Raw genomic sequence first — 26181 nt, 5'->3', positions numbered from 1 at the left:
TAAATCCTCCCTAGCTAAGAGGGAGTGTTAAGGTTGTAGCTTCTGTCGGATTGATTTTATCACGAGATGCCTTATTGATGGTAAATCATCTTTAAGATAAAATCTTATATATTTAATATATATTATATATGTAATATAATATATATTATATATGTAATATAATATATATTATATATATTATACATTATATATTATTATATAATAAATATAATAATATAATAACATTTTACATAAATGCTTAAAGATGAGTTATACATATGGTTATTTATATTATTAATATATTAACTAATGATGATTACCTATAGAGACATGTCTCCTTTCATATTTATGAGTCTTCAAATCTGCATTTGGAAGACATCAATCAAATTGGCAATGTTAGTACGTTTGCAGAAAATGATCCATGTTACTTAACAAAGGGGTGAAAGAAATGCCCCACCCTTGGGCTTAGAAGGGAAGGATCCTTTAGACAACCTATAATGATTCCCTTACCACCAATGGTTGATTATTGGAATGGGTGCAATAGTATCTCAATTATAGATGGTGAAAAAGTGCCACGAGTAGGAAGGGCATATACAAGTGTCCTCACTAGGCACACCACCTCACGATGGAGGGTAGAAGACCACATAAGGGCAAGAGAGATGGTATATCTACTCTTGTGCCTAATGTAGAGAGTTGCTTCAGGCACCCTATTGCGTTCCCTTATCTCGATTGTTATGAACCTAAACATAAATTATAGATTTGATGTGATTAAGATGATAATATGTTCTCTAATCATATTCTAGTTTACTAAAGCCTTGCCTTGGTTGTCCCTTATGTTAAGGCACTCTAATCATAGGAAGGAGGATAAGGGTGATAATAGAAGAGGGGAAAACCAATGGATTCCTCACTAGGTACACCCCCTCATGTGTATGGCAAAGGGCCAAATGAGGCCGAGAGGGATGGGATTAACTGATCGACAGTGGAATACTCACTATGAGGATGGCAGAGGGCCACATGAGAAGAAGAGGGGTGACATCTTCCCTTGAGCCTAGGGTAGAGGATTGATCGGCTATAGATTACTCACTAGGTACGCCCTTACATATGGATGGTATAGGGCCACATATGTCCAAGAGGGATAGCATCTACTCTTGGCCTAGGGTAGATGACTAGTTGGCTATGGATTACTCACTAGGGACACCCCCTCATATGGATGGTGAAGGGCCACATGAAGCCAAGTAGGATATCACCCGCTCTAGGGCATTAGGTAGGGAATTGATAGGCTATTGATTACTCACTATTTACACCCCCTCATATGGATGGCAAGGGCCACATGAAGCCAAGAGGGATGACATTCACTATTGGGCTTTGGGAAGAGTTTTGATTAAGGCACCCTAATATGCCCATTATCCTAGCTCGCATATGGTTGAACATCATCAATAAATTAATATATCTTATGTTTAGATTAATGTTGTTAACCCTAGTTGAAATGATGTAATGTCCTCAAATTATGAAAATCCAAATTTTATGCGAGATTAAAATCTTTATTTATAGCAAGTAGGGTTTAGAGATACTCAATTTTACTCCTTTTTTCCCCATACTATTTGACCTTTCCTCCCTTTGTCTTTTTATGTGAGGGAGATGTTTTCTCTCTTAATCATGTTTGCCTTTTGGCAAGAGTCATAACTCTTCATGACTGTTTCTCTTTTGAAGATTCATAATCTTTTATATTTGCAACCCTTTCGAAGAGTCACAACTCTTCATAATTACTTGTCTTTCGAAAAGTCACTTATTTTTTCACAATCATTTCTTCTTCTATGAATCCTCCTTTAATTTCTATGCTCTCCTCTTCTTCCTTCCTCCCTATCCCCTTTCAAATAACTCTCCTTCCTTTGATATCTTATTTTGAGGGAGTTACAACTCTTCATTACGTATCTATTGACCTTTCATCAAATTTAGTTAATTTATATTATATTATTTATTTTATATTTTATTATTATTATTATTAATAATTTTTCAGTCCTATTTCTGAAAGGGTATATTGCAAATGATCTATGCATTTAATGTCTTTAATAAGGAAGATCTATTTTGTGGATTATGTTTTGATGATTTCCTAATATGATGTAGGATCTCACAACCAAGTATACGATGTTACTGATTTGATTATACTTGCTTTACTTGGAATTTGTGTTTAAGAGCAAAAACTAGGGCATTTACAATTACAAGTGGTGCTATCAGAGCTTTGATCCTGCCATCCTGTAGGGTAAAGATGAATCAATGAATGTGTTCTAGTCAAGAAGAGGGATCTAACAATACGTGCATTTGTGTGTATGCTGTGTCTGTATACATTCATGTGTGCACTTCATGTTTTTTGTGTATGCTCCTTGTTTGATTGTATTTTTTGTTTTGCCAGAATATGATAATGACTGGAGTGAACCAAAAGGGAGATGAATTATTGTGGGAAAGAAGTTGCTTTTAAGATAACAGACGTGTGTCATGTTTCTAAATTTCTAATCCTCATCTTAGCATATAAGTTCTTGTCTTACGAGACATCAACAATGGTGGGCAAACATTGGAACAACCTAACCATTTACAAAGTGAAGTGAAATGAGAGTAAGAGAAATATACAAACCATGCTAATTCTAGATTCTGTTGGTTACAAGTTAGTCCTAATTGCTACTTAAGTAATATCAGAGTTGCGCAGAAGAAGCTAATTATATAACAAGGAAGATTGATGGATTAGTTTAGGGATCCTACTTTGAAATATTTCATTTAAACTATCTTTGCTTGAGGACAGGGAATTTCAGGAACGGCAGACTGTCATGACATGCCAGGATTAGGGCTTTATAAATACAAAATGCAGCCTCTACTAATAATGAGGGCCAACTAGATTAGAAGGGTAACAATTTACTTAAATAGGCCGATCTCCGTCATTCTTAAACGCTGACCATATTGTAATATGATTATTCAAGTTTACTTCAGACTGATCCTCCTGTTGCCTTTTACGAAGAAATAAAATTAATGTAAAATAAATCATAATTAAGGTCAACCTGTCACCTCTTTTATTGAATTTGTGCCTCTTCATAGAGACACATCTCTTGGGCATTTGATAAGATATAAAGGGGAACATAAGAGGAAGATAGAAAGGGGAGTTCGGAATGAAATATTATAAGAAAATAAATAAAAGGCAGTAATAATCACATCAGAGAACAAAAAGAAGAAGCTGCAATTTAGGAGCAATGATCTGCTATAAGCAGCAATCTGCTATACACAGCAGAAAGCAGTGATGATAAGAGACAACATTCAGATTTTGATAAACAGTGATTCATTATTAACATGAGTTGTATTTGCAAGGGCATTCAATTATCATTAATAAATTCAGTGATTAATATATTATAGACCTGTAAGCGGTTATTGAGAAAGGAATCAGGTAGATCATTAAGGATTGGCCTTGAGGGGTTATGGTTCAGAGAGGTTATGAACTTTCCAAGAAGGACAACAATTTCAAAAGGACGTCTCCTGTCAAAGGGACAAGGATATAGATGTTGAAGACCGCATTGGAGGAGGGGTATTATTGAATGCAACTCCTATTTAGAGCAGATATGAAGGAGAATAGATGGATCAAGCAGCGGAGCCTATAAGAGGATAGGGACCCCTAGTACGTGTATATAAGCATTCAGATCAGTAAATCATTGTTTATTGCAGGCTATAGCATTAGTATTCAAATGTGATTTCCATTGTCTTTGTTGACTTGCTGCAACCAACGATAAGGTTAGGAATGGAGTACAAGGAGGGAGAAACTGTTATGGGGTCCTCTATTAAGTATACCATCTCATGGTGATCACAAATAGTCCCATGGAGCCAAGGGGGTGCAAGAAATGTCCCACCCTTGAGCTTTGAAGGGAAGGAAACTCCGGACACCCTATTGTGACTTCCCACCAACAATGGTTGATCATGGCATCTCAATGATAGATTGTGAATATGGTACACAAACAGGGAGAGCAGATACAAGTGTCCTCACTAGGCACACCACCTCATGAAAGATGGATGGCAGAAGGCTACATGAGGCAAAGAGGAATGGTATATCTAGTCTTGTGTCTAGGGTTGAGAGTCACTTTGGGAACCCAATTGTGTTCCCTTATCTAGGCAATTACAATTGAACCTAAATAATAAATTATAGATATCACATGACTAAGATGATTATATCTTCTCTAACCATATTGCAGTTTCTAAAACCCTTATCTTGGATTTTCATTATGTTAAGGAACTTTAATAATAGGATGGAGGATAAGGGTGGTAACGGAAGATGGGAATGGTTATGGATTTTTCACTAAGTACACACCCTTATATGGATGGCAAAGGGTCACATGAGACCAAGAGGGATGGCTTTCCCTTTTGGGGCTTAGGGTAGAAGATTGATGGGCTACTGATTATTCCCTAGGTACACCCACTGATATTAATGGCAAAGGGCTACATGAGACCAAGAGAGATGACATCACCTCTTGGGCATAGGCTAGAGGACTGCTTGGTTTGGATTAGTAACATGCACTGTTAAAGTACTTGTCGTTGATGTAAACAAATTGTAAATTGCACAAAGGATTTCTACAAGGATTGCACTAAAAATGTCATCATAATGTGCAAAAAACATCTTTCAAACATTGATCTGGAATGAAAACCCAGGGTTTTCTATTTTCATATTCATCTTTAGAATAATCATATTTCTAGAGTATACAAAGAATCTGAAAATTGTATACCTTTAGGATTCCACGTTTTTGTTTTTGATCTACGTGTTTGAAGTTGGGTCTGTAATGCTTTTTGGGACATTAGAAATATCAAAGGAAATTGACTATGAAGGCGTGGACTCTTATTATAAAAGGTCAATTTAATATTCAAAGTGGGCTAAAGATGACAAGGAGAGATAAGATGAAAAGTTGGGAGGGAAGTCGAAGAGTCACAGTTGTGAGAATAAAAAGAGAAGAGACTTCTTCATTTGGCATGCTTGATTTATTATTCGAATTTCAGTTTCTCTCTTGAGTAATTGGAAAGCTTCAACTTTTAGCCAGTGCGAGGATGTAGCACCTCATGCCGACAAACAGTGGACACAAACCCATTGTCAGTGGAGACATCATTTCAGGTGTTTTGTATGTGCGTACAGGTTCTTTGAGTGTTCTAATCTGACTATAAATTCTGTGTTTAAGATTGGATTTCGAGTATTAGTTATTGTATTGCTGTTGTATAATGCAATAATGTTGTTTTAAGGAGTTTTAAGAGAGTTTTTCTAGTTTCATATTGTGCGTCTGTAATGCATTTTATATGCTTGAATCCTAAGTATCAATTTGAGAAAGAATGACTTAATATTTGTTGGAGTTTCTGCTGGTTTCTACTGTGTTTTTTAATACTACTGCATATGTTTAGTTCTGAATATATTTGGAGGAAAAATCGAGTAAATGTCTGGTTTGGGATATTTCAGTGGTATCAGAGCCTAGTTCCTCCCATCCTGTCAGGTATAAGTAGAGGGTTAAAGGGGTTTGATCTAAAATGATTTTCTTGAAAGCTTTTGGAAATTTCAAGAGTGACAAAAGTTTCGTTTAGGCAATAAGTGTGAAATCTGAACAAGTTTGATGAAGATAATTTCCTTCAATTTTGGGACTTAAATACTAGATATTTGTACTTTATTTAAGTTTTGAAAAGATCAGATATTTTGACATCATCCTTAGTCATTACCTTGATTACCGCCAGTATTTTGGAATTGACCTTAACTCGAAAGAATCTTATTTTGGAGGCTTAATAGTGACACGAATAATAAATGAAGCAAATGATATTTTGAATGAAGTGGCTTGTTATACATGGTTAGTTGAAGCAAGCGGGAGTTGATGTATTGGTGGATTGGCATCATATAATTTGATGTCTAGATGGTTTGCAATGTTGATTATGACTTGCTTTCTAGGAAATGAAATAAAGGTAACATTTAGAAGAAGAGCCTCCATCTCTAAGGTCTACATATTTAGCAATTGCAGTTGGATCCATGGTTATAATTCAAGGTAGTATTGATCCTACTAGACATTCTACTGCTGACTTATACATTGCCCAAAGACGCATTGCAACTATTAATATAAATGATGATAGACGAGGATTATCTCATGCATGGGCATTGGACATGTTACGGAGCCATACCAATGAGGTTTGAGCCAGAAGGAGATAAGGTATGTGCTTGGATGTATGCAATAGATAGTGTGTGCAGACAACATGCTTTTGTTTTGTGGATGTAGAGATAGGGTTGGCACACCTCTTTGTGGTGCATATGGCTTCTTACATCAGGATGTTGATGAGCGCTTCCTACCAAAATAGTATCATGACACTGGGAGGGAAATTGTAATACCTTGTTGCCTATGTTCCACGGGGATGTGTACTTGGCCTAAAACTAGAGGTTTCGGAAATGGGGACGGGGGATGGGTATGGGACGTCCCCCAGCCGTCCCCAAAAAGTGAAAAATTGCAGGGGACATCCCCAAAACTTGGGGAGGGCTCGGAAAAGCTGTCCGAGCCGTCCCCAGTATGGAAAAGGGACGCCTAAACGTCCCCCAACCTTATCGGGTATGCTCAGCCATCCCCAATTTTTTTTTTAAATTTAAATTTTTAATTTTTTTTATGCAAAACAATTAAAAAGAGAATATTAAAAAATAATTTTAAGGCTCCTTACTAGGTCACCGAGGTGGGCCCCAACCCTCCAAATGCAGTAGAGGCAGAATAGGAGCAGCAATTTGTTTGATTTTTCTATGTTATGTTTTTTATGTTGAACATGAACATGATTACGATACATTGATACTTATTACTTTATGGCAGCCCTCTAGCCTTTGGGCGTATAGCTTTAGGCATATTTAGATTTAGATTTTCAGATTTATCATGTTTATCATTATGATATTGTTCACTAATATTGATATGCATTTTGACAATTGAGTACCGAATCGGATATTATTTCTTAGATGGCATTCAAATGTTGTATGTTATGGTTCTATAGTGTTTAAATGACATGCTTTGTGCTTAGTTTCATATGAATGACATGTATGTTTGCAAATTTCAATGTATATTTAAAATTTTTCCTATATATATATATAGTCGTCCTTGTTTGCTGTCCCTCCCGTCCGTAAAATCACCAAAAAAATTTGCCGTCCCTGAAACTCGTCCCATCGTCCCTCGTCGTTCCCGGACTGGAAACTTGGAGGAACATAGCTTATTGTTAATAATACACATAGCAAAGGCATCAGTAATTTAGATAGTCATATAATGAACACATCGGCGATGATAATGACAATCAAGGATGTTGATGTGCATATAAGTATTTTCCTTAAGTATTACATTTATTTACCTATTGCAGTCTCTCGTTTATTTGTATTTCAATATTTACTATAAGAGTGATTTGCCTTGATTTTTTTTACTCTAAGAATGTTATTGTAGAAAAAGGGAAAATTGATATAAGACTCAGAGGGAGTCTGTCACTTAGGTAAAGGAGTTTAGAAGATTGATGTTCAAAGGGAGTCGGAGACATTCGTTTGAAGAAGCGGATAGAGGATATGTTTCACTTGATCCTTGAAGATCTTGATCATATCAAATTTAGAGGGAATATGACACTTCATCAAAGACAACTTTGGTTGATGAGCTCAGATGATTGATTTTCAGAGGGAGTTCAAAAGTCCTTGTGTGTGACTGTATGACCTTAATGGGCCTATCCCTTGTGTACATCATAAGGAAATGACTACCTCGAAATGATTATCACTTGTATTTGCAAAAGTTATTGAAAGGTGATGATCTTATGATAACTTATTTTTCTATTATGATGGATATCTTACGATGTCTATGCAGATCATAATAGATTATACTTTGCATGGTAGATGTTTATATGGTACACATAATGAGAATGCGTGTGTACATACCTAATAAACCTTTTGAGTACATGTGAATGTTATGCAAATTGATGTTTTGGAGGTCATTACACAAAGTACTTGGTGAATATCATGCAACTTGATGTTTAGGAGGCCATTACCCACAAATACTTGTGAATATCTTGTATGTTGACATTTTGGAAGCCAATACTCATGTGATTTTAAAATGGTGAATATCATGTGTTAATTTGTAGACCATTACTCAAAGAATTTGGTGAATATTATATGTTAACATTTTGGAGGCCAATACTCATGATATCAAATGTGATATCAAAATGGTGAATATCTTTTGATCAAAGATATCCTTAAAATTTGTCATTCCTAATATACCAATGGTGCAATGTCTATCTTGTGTTTATCCTCCCTAGCTAATTTATCCTCCCTAGCTAAGAGGGAGTGTTGATGTTTGGCTTAGTTACCCAGTTCTTCCCTTGGCCCTGCAAACCAGGAGAATATTTAACCGGTTCTTGGTCTTGGTCCTGGTTCCTTTTGGGTTCCACTTGGGTTTGAACCCAAGCAGTTTGGTCCCTTCGTGTCAAACCTAGGTCGAACTAGGGAAGACCCAGGTAGATTGAGCGCAAGCCAGGTACAACTCCATTGGGAACATTTTATAATTTAGTGCAGAAAACAATTATTACAGAATTTAAATAAAGAATTTTAGCATTACAAACAAAATTTTCTGAAGTTCAAATATTTATTACATCAAATTAAACTAGCCCTCAAGATTTCTTCCAGTGAAATTTTAATGTCTAATTGTTAATAATGGCTCCTGTCCGAGTAATTGGAAGCTCTGTATAGTGATAAATCACATTTAAAACATTAAACAACATCTTCAATAGGTGAAGGGAGTTGCAAGCTACTTATGTAACATTTTTCAAGTAGGATGCTAATTACAAACAAACAAGCTCTTTGTACAATGAAAAAGTAATAAGCGTTGGACAACTTTGGAAGCATGAATGTTACTAGTGCACTTGATCCTAGTAACATTGACAATATTTGTGAACCAACTAATGTCTTTGAAGAAGATGAAGATGAAGATTTAGATAATCCATTAGTGGATTGAGACTTAGCATAAAGTTCTAATTGTTGAAAGTCTAAACAATGATACTTGGACTCAATATTATTTTAATATTTTGCTGTTGCTAATAGATATGATGCCAAGATTACAAGTTTATAGCGTTTTTGTTGTCTTTATGATACTATGCGGCATTATAATCTTAATTCATTTTTCTAGGCTGCATATATATATTTCAAGATTTTGACGTACTAGCAAACTAGTTATTTGGACCTGAACTCGAACCCGAACTTGAACTGGTAACATAGTATGGTAGCTTCAGTCAGATACACCTATATATAATATATATGGGATATAAGTTATGTATGTGTTCGTCATGTATGAAATATAAGCTATTGTTATAGGAGAGAAAAATAGCGCACGCACACACACACACACACACACATACATACATATCCATGATTAAATTTGTTATCATATTAATTATCTAATTAATGAATAGACATTTCCCATGAAGGGACATATCTCTTCATGGCTTATTCTCAATATAGATAAGAGATTGTTGTCATTTTGAAAATACATAGCAACACAACAAGCAAGGCCATTACACTTGCAGCAATCTTGAAAACTAATGAAACCCAACATTTATTTCCTAACTTACAGCAACAATTATGGATAACTGTAATGTATAGACAATCACTATTATAATTACGACAATGCAAATGAAGTTTGGATTTTACTCACATGGTATCAAAGGTATACTATATCAATTACGGATACACTGTCCATATAAGGACAATATTGGCTAAGTTATCGATGACCAATGTAACTATCTGCTATGCCAGTGTTGGGGATAAATCATGTTGAAACCTACAGCTCAGGTTGAGACAATGTTTGGTACATGTTCCTTAAAACATGTACACATCAAGTGCAAATGCACACAATATAAATATACAACTGAAGGATGTGCATATAATAATCAAAGTGCACCTAATGGAAGAGGGCACTATAGTGGCTTTATCATTCATATGTAGTAGAATTTTACGACATTGGTCATTCCATAATTAATCTTTAGTATACAACATAATAAACATCTTATTAAATTGAACATTAATATAACAATGATACAAAAACTAAGGCACATATTAGTGAAACCATCAATCATGATAAAGCATAATACCAGTGAAATTTAGTAATAACATCACAATAACATATATCATGACCAGACACAGATAATATCTAAACATGATAAGCAATATAATCTGGAAACTACTAATACATACATCAGGGAAACCATCAAATCACATCATAAGCCCTATAAACCAGATACCATCATAACTGTAACATCTCAGTTTCTCGGGTCTAAATTAACATCTAACATACACAAAGAATACAATTATAACTTCAATTTCATAGGAAGGCAGTTACATCATTCATGTTCATGTGAAAAAGTATTACCGTTAAAATCAGTTAGGCAAAATTTCTTAACTAGAAACTTAAAACACCATCAAATGAAATTACTACAGAAATTGAAACTACTTACCTCAGAAAAACTGAGATTGAAATCAAACTAGGGATGCTTCTACAACCACTCGGGTTAGTCCACAAATACACTATAACAATTTCACATGATGACTATCATCTACAATCGCTATCTCAAAATCAAATGATGATTACAATTAAATACCACTATATTTAAAATTAGGGCATCACATACCACTGTATCAATTAAGGCATTGTTTACCTTCGGTTCATTTAGAGCATTTGATACCGCTATCTCACTTAGGGCTTCCACTACCATAGATTTAACTAGGGCTTCCAATACCACGGATTCAATTAGGGCTTCCAATACCACAGATTCAACTAGGGCTTTTGATACCACAAATTCAATTAGGGCTTCCAATACCACGGATTCTGATGCAGGAGCATCTTGCATCCAAAATAAAGGGGAGACATGTTGAATGTAAAAAAAAAAAAAAAAAAAAAAAAAAAAAAAAAAAAAAAAAAAAAAAAAAAAAACAAAAAACTAGAGGAGAGAAAAAAGTGACGAAAATTAGAGGAGAAATAATAAAAAATAAAAAGGAGAAAAGAAAGGAAAAGAGGATTTTTATTTTCGAGGTGCATAGGTGGCATAAATAGAAAAATAAAAAAAATAGTTGTCATTACATTAATCAAGGTGTGTAGGTGGCATCTTAGAAGCTTGTGGAAAGTTTCTTAAATCTTGCATTTAATATTTGTTGTGATCCATAAAAGAAATGTAATTTTCTAATTGGGCCACATGGTTGTGCTTAGTTGTAATTCTAGAAGGTTATGGAAGTTGTAGAAGGTTGTGGATATTGTGTAGGTGGAATTCTAGAAGGTTGTGGATAAGTCATGCATTGGGTGGTAAGTGCCTATTTAAGAAAGGGATATGAGCATTTCTAATCAAGTTAGAGAAGTAGAAGCTAGAAGGCGTGAAGACTTCAAGGTGTGAAAACTCTAAAGGTGTAGCTCTTCAAGTAGAAGTTATTGGTGAAGCTCTTGGTGTGAAGACTCTTATTTAGGATTTCTCTTATGTTGAAGAAGTCATATCATCTTGTGGGTGTTGTAAGGATTTTTCAAGTATAATAAAATTATTTGTGAAGCATTTTTTTTTCTTGGTCTCTATATTGTTGCATTCTTGGTTGTGAGTTGTTAGAGTGGTGTGGCCCTCTATCAGATTCAATTAGGGTTTCTGATACCACTATATCATTTAGGGTTCCAGCTGTCACACAATCAATTAGGGCTTTGGATTTCTTTTCCTTCCAATTACTTATCTGTGACAGTAACTCAAGATTAGAAATATACTTATATTCGATATTCATATAAATGAAAAGTAATTTATGAATCTATCCCTTGCATCTAGGTGCAAAATAACAGTAACAATGAAATAACTCAATTTAATCTCACCTCCTCATAACTAAAAGTGATAATACCTGTTTCCGATAATTGAATATATGACTATCTCTGTCTAACGCATGTCCGCCATCTTGAGGAAAGGTAAAACGTTGTCAGGGGCTTAACCACCCAACCACGGACCACAACATATCCCCACACGATCTCTAACAAGAAAGGCCCTCCCTACCCGGAATTGGCAGGGGTCATCTTGCCATCTACTGGACTTCCGGATAATTAGCTCACCATAGGACTTGGCAGCAGGAGATCACAATAACAAGAATGTGCATGAGCAATTAAATAATTCATATTAAATGATAAATATTGATATGTCATAACTTATACTGATTCTTATTATCGATGATTCCTTTCTCACACCTCATCACCCATCTTCTTGGCTACACAGCCGGATGAGTCCCAGGTATTCGGAATTCTCAGAGCAGACGGATCTATCAATTATCCATCATTTCACATTCTATGTTTACATAAATTATGTTCTTAAAAGATCTCAAAATTTGAATGCTTAATTATTTAATTTATTCATAATTGAATTCTCTTCCGCGTTCTTGCAGACCCTCAACACCTCCTCACCATTTTGGGCTACCATACCGGTGAATTTCTTGGTGTGGATTCATTTATCATCTCATTATGAAAGAAAAGAATGAATTAAGTTCTAATCAAAATTGTTATTCAAGTTTATTGTAGCTTATTCAAGGTTGATATTCTCAGTTAAAAACAAAGATTATCAAAGAGATATTAAACAAGAATCTTCTCTTATTCAATTCAGATTGAAAGGAAAAAGGTGGGTTCAGAATTTGTTTTAAACGTAATACATTCACAACTTGGGATTTAATTATAATTTGGTTCCAATGTATATTTGCCTAATTGTATGGCATGGTTTCCAATATTAGGATCAGAATACAAATGTATAACTATAAATATCTATTTTCATCTTTCATCCCTGCATTTCAATGGAACTGTATAATATCAATATCACTATCTTCTACTACTGCTGTTACAGTAAGGAAAAAGCAAAACTAAGAAATCTCGTGGAACTTAGAACATAAATATTTACAGGGTTTTCTGAGCTACGAACTTGGCAATAAATAAGATCAATATGATAAATGTCTTACATGACTCCTTTAAATGCTTGGATGGTTCCTTGACTACTGCACTGTGATCGCGGCTGAATGATAGAGAGTTCAGGCCAAAACGAATTTAAAATTCGAGTTCTGTACCGGCGGCAATGGTATGAAAAGCTAAAGAAATGTTCAAATGTCAGATTGCATACCCACTGTTTTAGAATCTTCCCCGCTGTAGCATCCCCTGGCATAGCTTCTGTTCGTAGAATATAGCACTCCGAACCCAATTTCCTGCCTATAAATATTCTACAAAATTTAGTGCATTCTAGCACCAATAGGCACGAAGGTGGTTCATGGTAATGGACGGTGCAGAGGTTCCTGATCTAACTATAGAGTATATAGAAAGGTTGTCCTCAAAAACGATCCAAGATATTCTATTTAATTTGGCTGGCCTTAAGCTCTTCGGCTACCTTCAGTTATAAAGATGGCCATTCGAATGCCTCTCAATCAAATTTTTAAAAGAAAATGATAGGAAGAAAAATTGGAAAGATTAAAACTCAAATTGCCAAATGTTTAAATCGATTAATCATGGCAAGTGCTATTAAAAAGAAAATAATAGGGTTGGAAAGTTACAATTCGAGAATTATAATAATTGAAATGTTATTGTAATTCTAACATTATTAAAATTTTATATGTACAAACAACATTACTTTATTAATTATTAAACTATAATGATGCCAAAGCATTTATACATATATGAACGTTTATAAATATCAATTAAAATAATATGATGAAAGATAAATTAAAATCCTTTGAGATACTTTATATATTTTAATCCAATTATTTTATTTAAATTATTTATTAAATAACTCATGCAGTTCCACAGATGTATCCTGTTTCAAATTGCTAGGTCCTCTACCTGTCTGCCCAGTGATGGCGATGCCTTGCTTAATTCTTTTCTGACAATGCTTCCACCCCTTCAACATGCTCCTTGCAAGGAATTTCTCAATAATTAAATTATAAATTATTGAATCATAAATAATCATAATAGTTAACCTTACATCTTAATTCCATGAATTCGCGATTAACGATCAACTAACATGTCATCTTCACTTGAAATTATAACGACCAACTATCTTACCATTTCGCTAGATTATATCAAATTTAAATTGCCAACTGACTTCATGCGAACCTCAACGGCTATATTTCAAGCTAGGTCAAAAATTGGGATGTAACAATAACCTCAACACTAATGTCAAAACTGAGAACAAGAATGAACAGAACCAGGTGCATTGCACAATGTTAGCATTTAATCATAACAAGAGAGCAATCATGCTTTATATGAAAGAATCAAGCTTAGGACCAAATAATTGTGAACACAATGAATCCACATAACTCAAAAATAGTCTCAAGAGGTCTAGCATCCCAAATCAGGTATGTAACAAGATACACCACCATGGTTCTAACAACTAGGCACAAGGACATAAGTAACTTCTCAATGGAATGGCATAAATCAGATCACCCTAATAGTACCAACCTCTCGGGGGTTGATCAAACAATACAAACATATATCCATCCAAGCATATGGTGAGCTCAATCAATCTCATAAGACAATAGCATTCGTCCAGAGCCAAAAGGGCATCAAAAGAGACCTCATCATCTCCGTAGAGGCACCACCACAACATAATGTCAAGGTTACCTCCACAAGGATGTCATGCATCAAGCAAACAAGAGAGGTACTACAAGTGAGACCATTTCATTGCAATTTGGAAGCATAGGAATAAATGACATAGGAAGTCATAAAATTCTCTCTTCCTGTTTGGGATGAACTGAGTCATTTGTGTGTGGAACTCATCACTTATGGCTTGTGACCAGTGTATTAATTTTCCCTCTTTTGAGATAACCATCATAACCATAGTTACACTGCCCTAGGGGATGGGGGGGAGTTGGATTGGGGGGATAAGTCTCCGGCAAGGGGATAGAGGGGCCTTAATTTCGGGGTGGTGGAGGGACCGTGATGGGGGACGGCGGGTGGGTGTATATACTTTATACTATGCATGTAGTACTTAAAATACTAGTTATGAAAAAGATATATAATATAAGATATAAAGATGAAAAACAGTAAATTAGGAAATTAGAATTACTAAATACTTGAACATTGCGTTGAACACTGAATGTGGAAGTGGAACATTGAACATTGAACAATAAAATTTTATATACTCAAATCAGCAAATGGAAGAGTTCCATCATTCAATACATATATCAAAAGTATGAGTATCTCATCATGAAGATGATTACATTGCGTAGCATGATATGATATATCAAAATTATTCCAAATATCCATCATTCAAAAGTCCCTACTTCAGCATGTCCAACTATTTTACTCAACAAAGTAAGTGAATCTTTAAGCTCTTCGTTAAAATATCCTCTGAATAAAACATTTGGGAATTCGAAGAAGGCTAACTTCTATCATCTATTAACCACCTCTCATCAATTTATCTTTTGCAAGTTTCCTCATTCTTTGTGCAGCATTTCTTCAATCCTCCTTTGTGTTAGCTGGCATAGAGTTTTCTGATGCTTATTCCTCAGATTCTGTCATTTGTTCTTCTCCAAGAAAAGAAGTTTACAACTAATGAGCCTTCTTCCTTCACATGACATTGCTCTGTTAGGCGTTCACCCATTGCGGACAATTTCTCACCGTTGCCTCTCATAGGAGTCTGGGTTGTGTCTCAGCCCCAGTTTTCTTTATTTAGGGCATGAATAGTCTAGTGTACAGGTATGTTGAAGGTTATGGTAATACCCTTTGTCTTAAAATTGCATATTACCTTTCTTTGGTTGGCATCATAGAAATGGATGGATTGCAGTATTAATTCTGGTTCCTTGAGGGACAACAGGATGCCTCCCTTCATGTACATTTCACTTGCGACTCGATTCTTAGTGGTTCAACTTGCATTTGGCAAGTTTAACTCTCAAGTGAAATTCTGCCAGGTCAGCATGCCCCATTTTGGTATCAGAAATAATCCCATAAAGTTCTGTTATTTTTGTCTTATGGAATACTCCTCAAAATTCAAACTTTATTTTCTTAATCTACAACTTATGTTTTTCCAATTTGAATGGGACGAAGTTACTTCTCAAAAAGAAGTATGTTGTTCTAGGGTCTACCTATTTACCAAGTTAAGTGTTGATGAAACTAGGGTTCATTTAAAAATAAGTTTCTAGTTGTAAACAAACTTCAAATTGTTAACAAAGATGAACCCTATGAATTCGGTTAGGAATTGTTAGAACAATTTACCTTGTTTCTGAGTTTAATAAGTAAGTTGATGTACCTGTAGCAAGCTTTGTGAGCAAGTTCCTTTGTTTGAACAAAATGGACTTGTTCTGTGATCTGTCAGAGCTTCCTCTGTTTTCCATGGAATTGAATTGGTTTCTTTTCGACTTGGTACAACCATCATGCAAACAGTTCATTTTAAAGATTTGAAAAAAAGCTACAATTAGTGCAGAGAGATGCTCAGGTAATGCATTCATTGACAGTATAGTTCATAGTATAGTAAACCTAATTAAACGTCTAATTGTCGATCAATTGAAGTTCACTTTTGTTTCTCATTGACATGCAACACATTTAAATGGGTTTGTGTGAAAAAACCACAAGTTCTAATGCTCACTTCTGGTTGAGTTTAATAGTTTGCATTTGCGGGAAATCACCATTCGTTGGTAGGAAGCCTTTTAATATGATTAGTTTGGCTATTACATTCCACAAAACTGAGTTGTTATTCAGGTATGCATTAACTGATAGTAGAGTTCATAGTATGGTAATCCTAATTAAACTTCTAATTGTCGATCAATTGAAGTTCGCTTTTGTTTCTCAACATTTGACACATTTAAATGGGTTTGCACGAAAAAACCACTAGTTCTAACGCTCACTTCTGGATGAGTTTAATTATTTGCATTTGGGAGAAATCACTATTCATTGGTAGGAAGCCTTTTGATAAGATTAGTTTGGTTATTACCTTGCACAAAAGTGAGTTGTTTTTCCTATGCATCTGTTCACTAAATTGTTGTATGCAAACTTTACTGGTGATAGAATCAAACCCCAATTTCTTGTCTTTTCTGCAACCAAACATCTTAGCAAATTGCCTAAAATCCTATTCACAACTTGAACTTCTTTTTGGCATTTGCCAATCAATCCATGCATGATGCATAGAATTAGATTTCAAATGTTTTCATATTTTTCCACAACGTATCCAACAAACTTAGTAACCCTATTCAAAACAATACTCCTTGGCAACCAGTGCAGTCCCATAAGTTATCAAAAAACCAAATCAGGTCTGTGTACTACATTTACCTTCTTACTAAATGTGTCATCTTAAATTTTTTATCCATAACTACAAATAGATAATCATGTCCTTTCTGTGTTCTAGGCAGTCAATATTGCAAATTCTATAGTGATATCCTCCCAAGGTTTATTTGGAACTTGTAATGGCCGATACAATCCAATAATCTAAAAACTTCCTTTTGCTAGTTGACAAATCCGATAACCTTAAATATGCTATCTGTAAAGTGCCTTGACAATTTTTGAAGTTTTATCCCTGTTTTTCTGCCGTAGGAATTTTGTCAAACACTTCCCTTGCAGCTTCAGATTTGCTGATGTTTGTTGTTTTGCTATGATTTTTGAATGCCAATGATATTGATGAATACAAATGATTGCAAAATAACTAATTGGAAATCAAAGTGATATGCAACTTCTTTTTATTATTTTCCAAATGCAAGTACATGAAATTCTGATGTAAAATGTACACCTATAGCCAAGAGGTATTTTCACAAACACTTGGCATGCATCTTATGAATGACTATGCAATGAGAGGTTTTTACAAACATTTGGCATACAAACTGAACAGCTGAATTAAGTTGATTTCCCTTCAATACTTCAATGTTTACAATGAGTGAATACTTTGGTAACAAAAAGACATATATTACTTGTCAAATGTATCCATCTACAATTGCCAAATGTAAATACCAAAAGAACCTGAAATAAGTAGCTGAGATGACATGCTTTTTTGGCTTTGCTTTTTTCAGATTTTTTTTTTCGGACTGCTTTTTCAGATCTTCTTTTTCGGACTGCTTTTTCAGCTCTGCTTTTTTGCTTTGCTTTTTCGGATCCACTGCGAAAACTGAAACCTTTCTCCTTGCCAACTAATGTCAAAAATTAGATGCACGGGCTGAACAAAAATCACTGAATATTATCTCCCAATTAATCACAAATGAATTAGCTGAATACCAATTCCTCCACTCCCGACTAGGGTTGATATCTCACAATCGAAATTGGCACCTTAGAGTTATCAAACCCTCAGGCAAGTATGCAAGCACTAAGACTCTCAGCACAATAGATGAATATGCAACTCAAGATGTGTAAAATGACCCCCCCAAGGCTCCTTATAAAGATTTCACAAGCAACTCCAAGAAGCTTCTAGAGGAATCTAGCACTTCATTCTTTTAAGTGACTTCTTGATATTTTATTATGTTAGTCACTTTAATATTAAATCAATTAAATATAAAGTTACTTTTAATATTTCATTGTTTAGTAACCTTATAAGTAATTAATTTAATATATCTTTTCCCCCTTATTTCTTCCTTTTTAACCTCCGGAGGCTAAAATAAAATAAGTAGCTGGTGCCTGTCAAAAAGGGGACATTACACTATCTCATCTCCTTATATTTAGGAAACCAAAAATAGTTTTCACTTACCAATGCCACTATCTTGTCTACTTCAAATATCTTACCAAGGTTTCTTTGGAACTTGTAATGGCTGATCCAACCCAATAATCTAAAAACTTCCTTTTGCTAGTTGACAAATCCTACAACCTTAAACATGCTGTCTAGTATCCTTTATAATTTGACTCTAAAGATAGTTTTTACCTACCAGTGCCACTATCTTATCTACTCCAAAACGATCTAATGATGACTGGTTTTCTCCTTCATTGGTTTCTCTCTTGTTGAGCTTCTTAGAAGACATACTTGATCAACCTTAAACAACATCACGTTTGGAATTAAAGTCATTGACTGCTATCAACATTTACCATTAATTTCCATGCCTTTCGTGCTTTTACAAAATTAAGATCAACTTCGTAAACAGCTTTAATTCATCAAATCCAACTACTTCTGCTCTCATTTCAATTAGCAAATTGTCGCCTACTCAAGGTATTTGCAACCTTGAGTTTTTCCACTCCTATGCTTTAACACAAATGAATGACTTTACATGAACTCTTCCCTTATAATGCCTCTTTGATTCTACTCATCTTGATTGTCCAAAAACTTGCAATTTTACAATGCTTTATGATCTGTATTCAACACAAATTCCTTTCACAGAAAATAGTGTTTCCACTTTTTGAAGCTTGGATTATTGCTTAAAATTCTTGATCATAGATAAAAAATCTCTTCCTTCCACCATTCAACTTCTAATTGGAATAATCATAAAGGAATTACAATTGTTTGTGAGGAGGGCTTATTATACCTTCAAAGCAATATGGACAAAACTATGTGTGAATTATAAAATTTGATATATATTCCATTACAATGATTTTCCAAACAGTCAAACTCAATGCCTAAACTGAAATCCAAAACTATTTGGCCACAAAGTGGTGCAAAGTTCAGTACGTGTAATGTGTAGTTAGCCAATCATGGACCAGTGAATCTTGACGTAGTTCATACCGGAAGCTTTCTTGGGTCTAACAAATTTGGAATTTCGTTCCTTTGTGGCAGCACTCTCAGAAAGGTGTCACAAGCTTTGAATACTGAATTGGAAGTTGTTATGCTGGATGGTAAGTTTGGAACTGAATTACATGTTCACATTGATCAGAATATTCTGGAAACGGAATCGAACATTGTCAATTTTGGGTGATGATGAAATCTAAAAAGTAGACTAGTGGCTTATTTCATCGAGAAAAATATTGCAATGGATTCAAATATTCTGTTATTATAGTAATGAAAGTACACTTGTGGCTTATTCCTATTGATCAGAATATTCTTGAAATTGTCTTTGAGTTTGTGGAAGTGGCTTGCAAATGGGAAAGACAAAATCCCTTGCAAGTTCATGAGAGATGAAAGGACAGCCCCCCTTTCATGCTCTTATCAAGTTGAATAGGAGTTGAAAGGACAACCAACCTTCCATGCGCTTGGGCTTGTTCAAGGAGGATGGCAAGCCTTCAAGGTGGACTGAGATGGAATGTAGGCCCACCTTCCATGCTCTTGGCATGTAAGGACGACCAGCCTTGATACTTGTCATGTGCAAGTGTTTCCGAGGAATTTACACTCGTGATGGGCTGTGAGGAAGGTGCTATGATGTATTGATCTGAATGTTAATGGTGATGATGTATTGACCCGAGTATTAATGATGTAATGATTTATAGGTTTCTGGATTTGGTCAATTTTTTGGGGGTATAATATATATAAAGTTATAAACACACAGACATGTGCACACATTATTTTTAATAAATAACAACTAAATATAGTAAACTGTAAAATCAAATAGTGATATCTATTTGTAGAAATGAAAATAAAAATAAAAATATATTAATGACGTATAGAAATATAATATGTATTAATATTAATATTAGTATAATAATAATTAATTATAACCATATTTTAATTAATATTCTTATCTTTGTTGATATTTTAAAAATTAATTATTAATAACTTTAACTAATAGTCTAATATTCATAATATTCTTATTCTAGCTATAAGCTTGTCTCAATTTGTTTTATTAAAATTCTTAATAATCACGCCTTTCCTTGTCGTGGATAAATAGTTTAATTCATAGATATAAATTAATAAGAAAATGTATAAAGATTAATATCAATATTATTATAATATAATATAATAATATAAATATTTTCATATCAGATTAAATATAAATATAACTGTTAGACATCATAATTAAAGAAAAATATATTAGATATTATATTGAAGTTTAATAAAGGCTCTTTTTTCTTGGACATCTGGAGGATCTTTCCTTCATCTGTGGTTTGGGGAATATGGTGGGAAAGGAATAAGAAAGAAGAAAATATACTCGGGATCAGGTTTGAGAGTAATTGAGAAATCAGTCTCTGAAAATATAAACGCTTGTCTTAGGAAGAACAAAACTCTTTCTTCTTTGTTTTCATCTTATCTTGAACAGATAGTCTGGGGTTCATATTCCTTTCAAAGGGGTTCTTATAGGATAAGTATCAAAAGCAGATAGCCGATGTAATGTTAAGTGGTTACCCCCTACAGATCAGTTCTTCAAATTAAATTTTGATGGGGCTTCTAAAGGAAACCTGTGTAGATCTGGCATTGGTGGAGTCATCAGAGATTTTCAAGGAAACATAGTGAGAGCATTCTCGGCAAGGATAGGGGATGGTACAAATAATCAGGCTGAAGCTAGAGCACTGTTGGAGGGTGTTAAACTAGCTGTGAATCTAGGAATTTCTTGCTTCATATTGAAGGGGACTCCCAATTGATCACTTCAGCATTGTCTTTAAGAAATCCTGTGAGTTGAGATTTACAGTATGTCCTTGATGAGGTTTGGAGATTACTTGCCAGATTTCAATCATATCAAGTGGGTCATTGTTTTAGGGAAGCTAATGGCTTGGCGAACTTTGGCGCAACTTTGGACCAGGGCAGTAAGGAATTTGATGCCAAGTTGGCTTGGGATCTTCTAAATATCTCTATTATTCCATCTATGTTGGCATCTGAAGTTTGTCTTCCCTCTTATGCTGGAAAAACAGGTAGCGATTGATCAGTTTACCACATAGGGATGGGTCTGTCCCTGTTGCAGGATTGTTGGACTGTCATAAACCTTTTTTAGAACATGTGCTGACATTAGTGGTGGGGTGGTGTGGGTGTGAAGCATATTGAGGGATCCTCGATTGCTGTTGCTTCCGTATGATCACCTTGGTAGAAGAGGGAGTATAGTGGATGACCCACAGCATTTGTGACTGCATGCCACAGTCAGAGGATGGGCAGTTACAGTAGTTATGTTTCAAGCCATTACATGCCACAGTCAAAGGGCTGACAAAGTCACAGTAGTCATAATTTCGTTTCAGTGGTTGTGGAAGAGCCATTCCATTGTTGTGGCAGTCCATGTGGCACCAAATATTCAACTCGTAGAAGAATCTGTATTCCTTGCATCTCATTTTTAACATGTAACAGTGACAGCGATTGACTCATTTCATCTGATATTTAGCACGAAGTTGTAGTTGTGTCAGCAATGCCATCATTTTTACATTGCTTCCTCATATTACTTAACTTTGTAGCTACTGGAGTTGGTTGGTCTTTGGGCCAGTTTATCCTCTAATCTGTAATTTCATACCAAATTAATTCAAGTATGGGTCTATGACCTTTCATCCAAAAAATAAATAAATTATTATTTAAAGAAAAAAAAGTCTGGTAAACTTTTTAACATGATAGGTGTTGCTGGCAAGACATGCCCTCTGGCAACACAAAATGCTTTTGACGTGGAGCTATGAGCCAATGAGACTATAAATGGGGTATCTTATTCCCTAATTACAAAGCTGAGGCCCAAATCAGCAAGCACATTGGATCAGCAAAGGCACAAGCCATGATCACAATGGTCCAGGGGAAGAACAACGCCCCCACTACTTAACCAACATACTAAGTGGGGAACCCCCTAAAAAAATAATAAAAAGAACTAAAATTTAAACATGATATAATAATCATATAAGATAATATAAGTTCATATATACACATCACGATTTTTCAGATTTTATCATATGTCAACTATTAGGCAAGGTTGTCAACGTCCTTCGCGATGCTCGGTGTCCATTGAACAAGTCTCTGTGCCATTGACTCTCGGTAAAACATAATGAAAAAAGTGTGAAAAATTGGCCAGAGTCCGTTTCTTTCCTGGAGAAATTCCTTCAACATTTGTTCTGGGTTCATTGGAGTTCATTTGGGATGAACCCACAATGGTTTTCCTGTGCCCTGGATGACCCTGCAGCTGTAGTGAGCCTGGATTAAAATTTGCTTCAAACTGTATCCTTACTGGGCATCTGGTTGATGATTTGGTAGCATAGGATTTGAGTGCTTTTGATCTTTGACAAGACAATCCGAAGGATAATTAATCATAGAATTATAAGTTGGATATTATAATAAAATTTCTTCAATTTTGATAAAGTCATTATTATACATATATTGCAAGTTTTTGCAACTATCATGTTAAGTTGGAAGTGGTTTTTTAGGATAGAAATCAGGAATATCTCAAAAAGGGACATTACACATTTAGAAGTTCACAAAACCACTGTGTATCACCTCAGGCCCTCATCCATGGAGACAACTGCAAATAAAGAATTTGAAATATTGCAATCTTTCAAGTTTCTGAATTTTAGAATCAACCCTGTTTATGACCAGTCAACCAACAAGATCTATAGTTCATTGCAGTCAAATTGAGCAAACCTTTGTGCGAGTAGATAGTAATTAGGTCTTGTATGGGACTTGCTGAAAATATCAAGCCCGACCAATTCACTGATGATTTGTACCGAGGTTCAGAGTCCAATTACTTACAGTTTCAATTTTGTCCAAAACTTAGCTCCAGAAAAAGTCTCCACCAGATGACATACAGAGGACAGACTAGGAAGAACTCTCAATAAACTGAAAATCATACGTAATGGAAAGAGAAATAATTTTATCCCTGTTAACAGTGAAGCTTGATAGATTCTTGGGTGCACTAAGGTTTTGTGCTTTTTGGGTTGACATACGTATTTTTGTAGTTTGCAATTGATTTTGACTATTGAACTTTGAAGTCAATCTATGTAGTACTGTACTATGCTGTGTGCAATATTATTAGTGATCTCAAAATTAATGAAAAAAATTCATGGTTTAGATTTTTACTTTCACTTCTCACTATCACTGCAATTAGGATGCCTTCCGAAGTTTGAATATCAAAAACATCAGCCATTTCTCTCTTATTTTAAAAAGGAAATCTGTATTTCTTGGGTTTCTAAAATTATCTTGAGAAACATATTTGCTTTTATGAAATTTACAAATGAATATGTTTATGGTAAAACCCAGCTATAACAAATCAGCGATTGAAAAACCTGGTAAACTGCAGAACTTGGACACGAGCTGATAGCATAGGTTGAAATCTGCATACCATGGTCTTGAAGAATAGCATTGCATGTGAGCAGTATCATATCATATTCTTAAATTTGGACATTACCACGACTTATTATTCTGTTACTATATTTGACTAATCCTGTCCAATCATATGGATCAGTTTCTGGATGAACTGAATACTGCACTTATTTGAGTTGCCACACAAAGCAGCAATATAAAATCTGGTTTTGGACTTGAATAAGTTAAGCCTGTTGTCAATAATAAACCATTCTGAAAGCTTTCCAATGAGTGCTATGTGCTCCATTTATTTTCATGAGAGATGGGTTCTTGTGAACCAGTACTCATGAAACATGGCTCAATAAGTTTGACTCATAAACTACACAGTTGAATCCTAAAAGCAAAATCACAACAAAGGACACTTCTTTTATTTTTCCAACATTTGGCTGCCCTATGTCATGATGTTCTGCATAATTTTAGTAAAAAATATTTATGTTTCAAGTTATGAAGACACATTAAGTATGGTTTTTGTATTGCAGTTTTAGTTTCTTACTGTATATGGTCTCATAAAAAGCATAATGGTACACTAGGTTTAATATTTTTCACCTATTAATAGATTCTAGAGTTTGTTGTTCCACTACGTATTGTGCCTATAGATACGTTCAGCTGCAATGTTGGATCGAGATGTAATGGAGAAGGGATTGAGAGCCTTTGTGTCATTTATTCGTGCATACAAGGAGCACCACTGTTCTTATATTTTCAGGTATTTTCTATAGCTCACTCAGTTAATTACAGATTAAATAAGTAATTTGTGATTCTGCAGACATTAATGGTGGTGATCTGTATCAGGTGGAAAGAATTGGAGGTAGGAAAGCTAGCAATGGGCTATGGTTTGTTGCAGCTTCCTTCTATGACAGAAATTAAGCGGCGTGCATTTTCAACAGATGGTTTTGTGCCCGTTGAGGGCCTTGATCTCAGTGCAATCAAATTTAAGTATGTTGACACATTTCATTTTGAACTTTTTATTTGTTAACTATGAGAATAAAAGGCTCTTGAGTGGAAACTGTGTACCATGCAGAGATAAAGCTAGGGAGAAGCAGCGCCAAAAAAATCTGGCAAATAAGCAGCAACCAAAGAATTCTGTTGGGGAGAAAGTTGAGCAGCACAATTCTGTTGGCAGTATCGAACTGAAAGGAAAAAAATGTAGCAGACAGCGTCGCATTGTTCAAAACATTGAAGATGAGGAGGAAATGGCACAGGAATATCGACTACTTAAGAAGTTAAAGAAAGGTGCTATCACGGAAAGAGAGTTTGCAAGAGCTACAGGCACAGAGGATTGTTTGGATGATGATCATGAGGAGGATGGAGATAGGCATGTGAAAACTGAGCTATCTGTAGCTGCACCTCCAACTGGCCAAATCTGTGAACCATCCATTTATGTGGACAGAAGTAATAAAATCTCAAAACATTTGGTGTCCAAAAATTTTAAAAGAAAGAAAAGTCCCATGTCTTTAAAGACAAGTGGAAGTGCTAGAACTGGTAAACTACATTTGAAAAAATTCAAAAGTGGTAAACATAGAATGGGACTACTAAAAAGAGGGAAGAGCTAAAAACAAGATAGACCTACTTTTAAGCTTGGGGTAGAAGAGTCTTCCCTTCCAAAAATATTTGGAAACATTTCAGTATCCTTTGTTAGACATATCATCCAATTTTGAAACTCTCATCTTACCATATGAGGTAAGAAACTAGACATATAAAGGGTCAGAGTTTAACTGATAGTTTACAAACTGTTCCTGTTTTGTGCTTTGAGGTTTGATACTTACTTTTGTACATAGTTGAGCTTTTTTCATTAATGAAATATTTGATGCTTGTAATGTTAACATGATTAGTTTCGGTACATTTAAGTATTTCTTAGTTTAAATGTACGAATGGCACCACTGGCAGCATTGCCGATGGTGCTAATAACAGAGAATCATGGATGCCTTATCATCAACATGTCTGTCTGTATAGATATTTGCACAGATACTGTCTACACTTGTTAGGAACAAATATTTTTTTAATTAATCGATATTCAATCATTTATGGATTGTGCTACAGTCCACAAATCAGCCCAACCTAGTGTTGAATTATATATTTATAAGGGCATTGCTATCA

At 34.9% G+C, this 26181-nt stretch overlaps 1 protein-coding gene across 1 annotated transcript in view; it reads left to right on the top strand.

Annotated features, from left to right (window-relative positions):
* Positions 1 to 25907, top strand: part of LOC149552601 (P-loop containing nucleoside triphosphate hydrolases superfamily protein) — a 169780-nt gene extending 143873 nt beyond the window's left edge. Inside the window, exons 9-11 of the mRNA XM_089788197.1 lie at positions 24684 to 24790; positions 24877 to 25020; positions 25106 to 25907. Coding sequence (XP_089644323.1) covers positions 24684 to 24790; positions 24877 to 25020; positions 25106 to 25637 — 783 coding nt within the window. The 3' untranslated portion in view covers positions 25638 to 25907. The remainder of the gene's footprint in view (positions 1 to 24683; positions 24791 to 24876; positions 25021 to 25105) is intronic.
* Positions 25908 to 26181: the final 274 nt, after the last annotated feature.

The sequence above is a fragment of the Cupressus sempervirens genome, chromosome 6, assembly GCF_028749045.1.
Source record: "Cupressus sempervirens isolate cs-2001-9-10 chromosome 6, ASM2874904v1, whole genome shotgun sequence".
Lineage (NCBI taxonomy): Eukaryota > Viridiplantae > Streptophyta > Pinopsida > Cupressales > Cupressaceae > Cupressus > Cupressus sempervirens.
The sequence above is the reverse complement of the archived record's forward strand: the minus strand, read 5'-3'. Positions and strand labels throughout refer to the sequence as shown.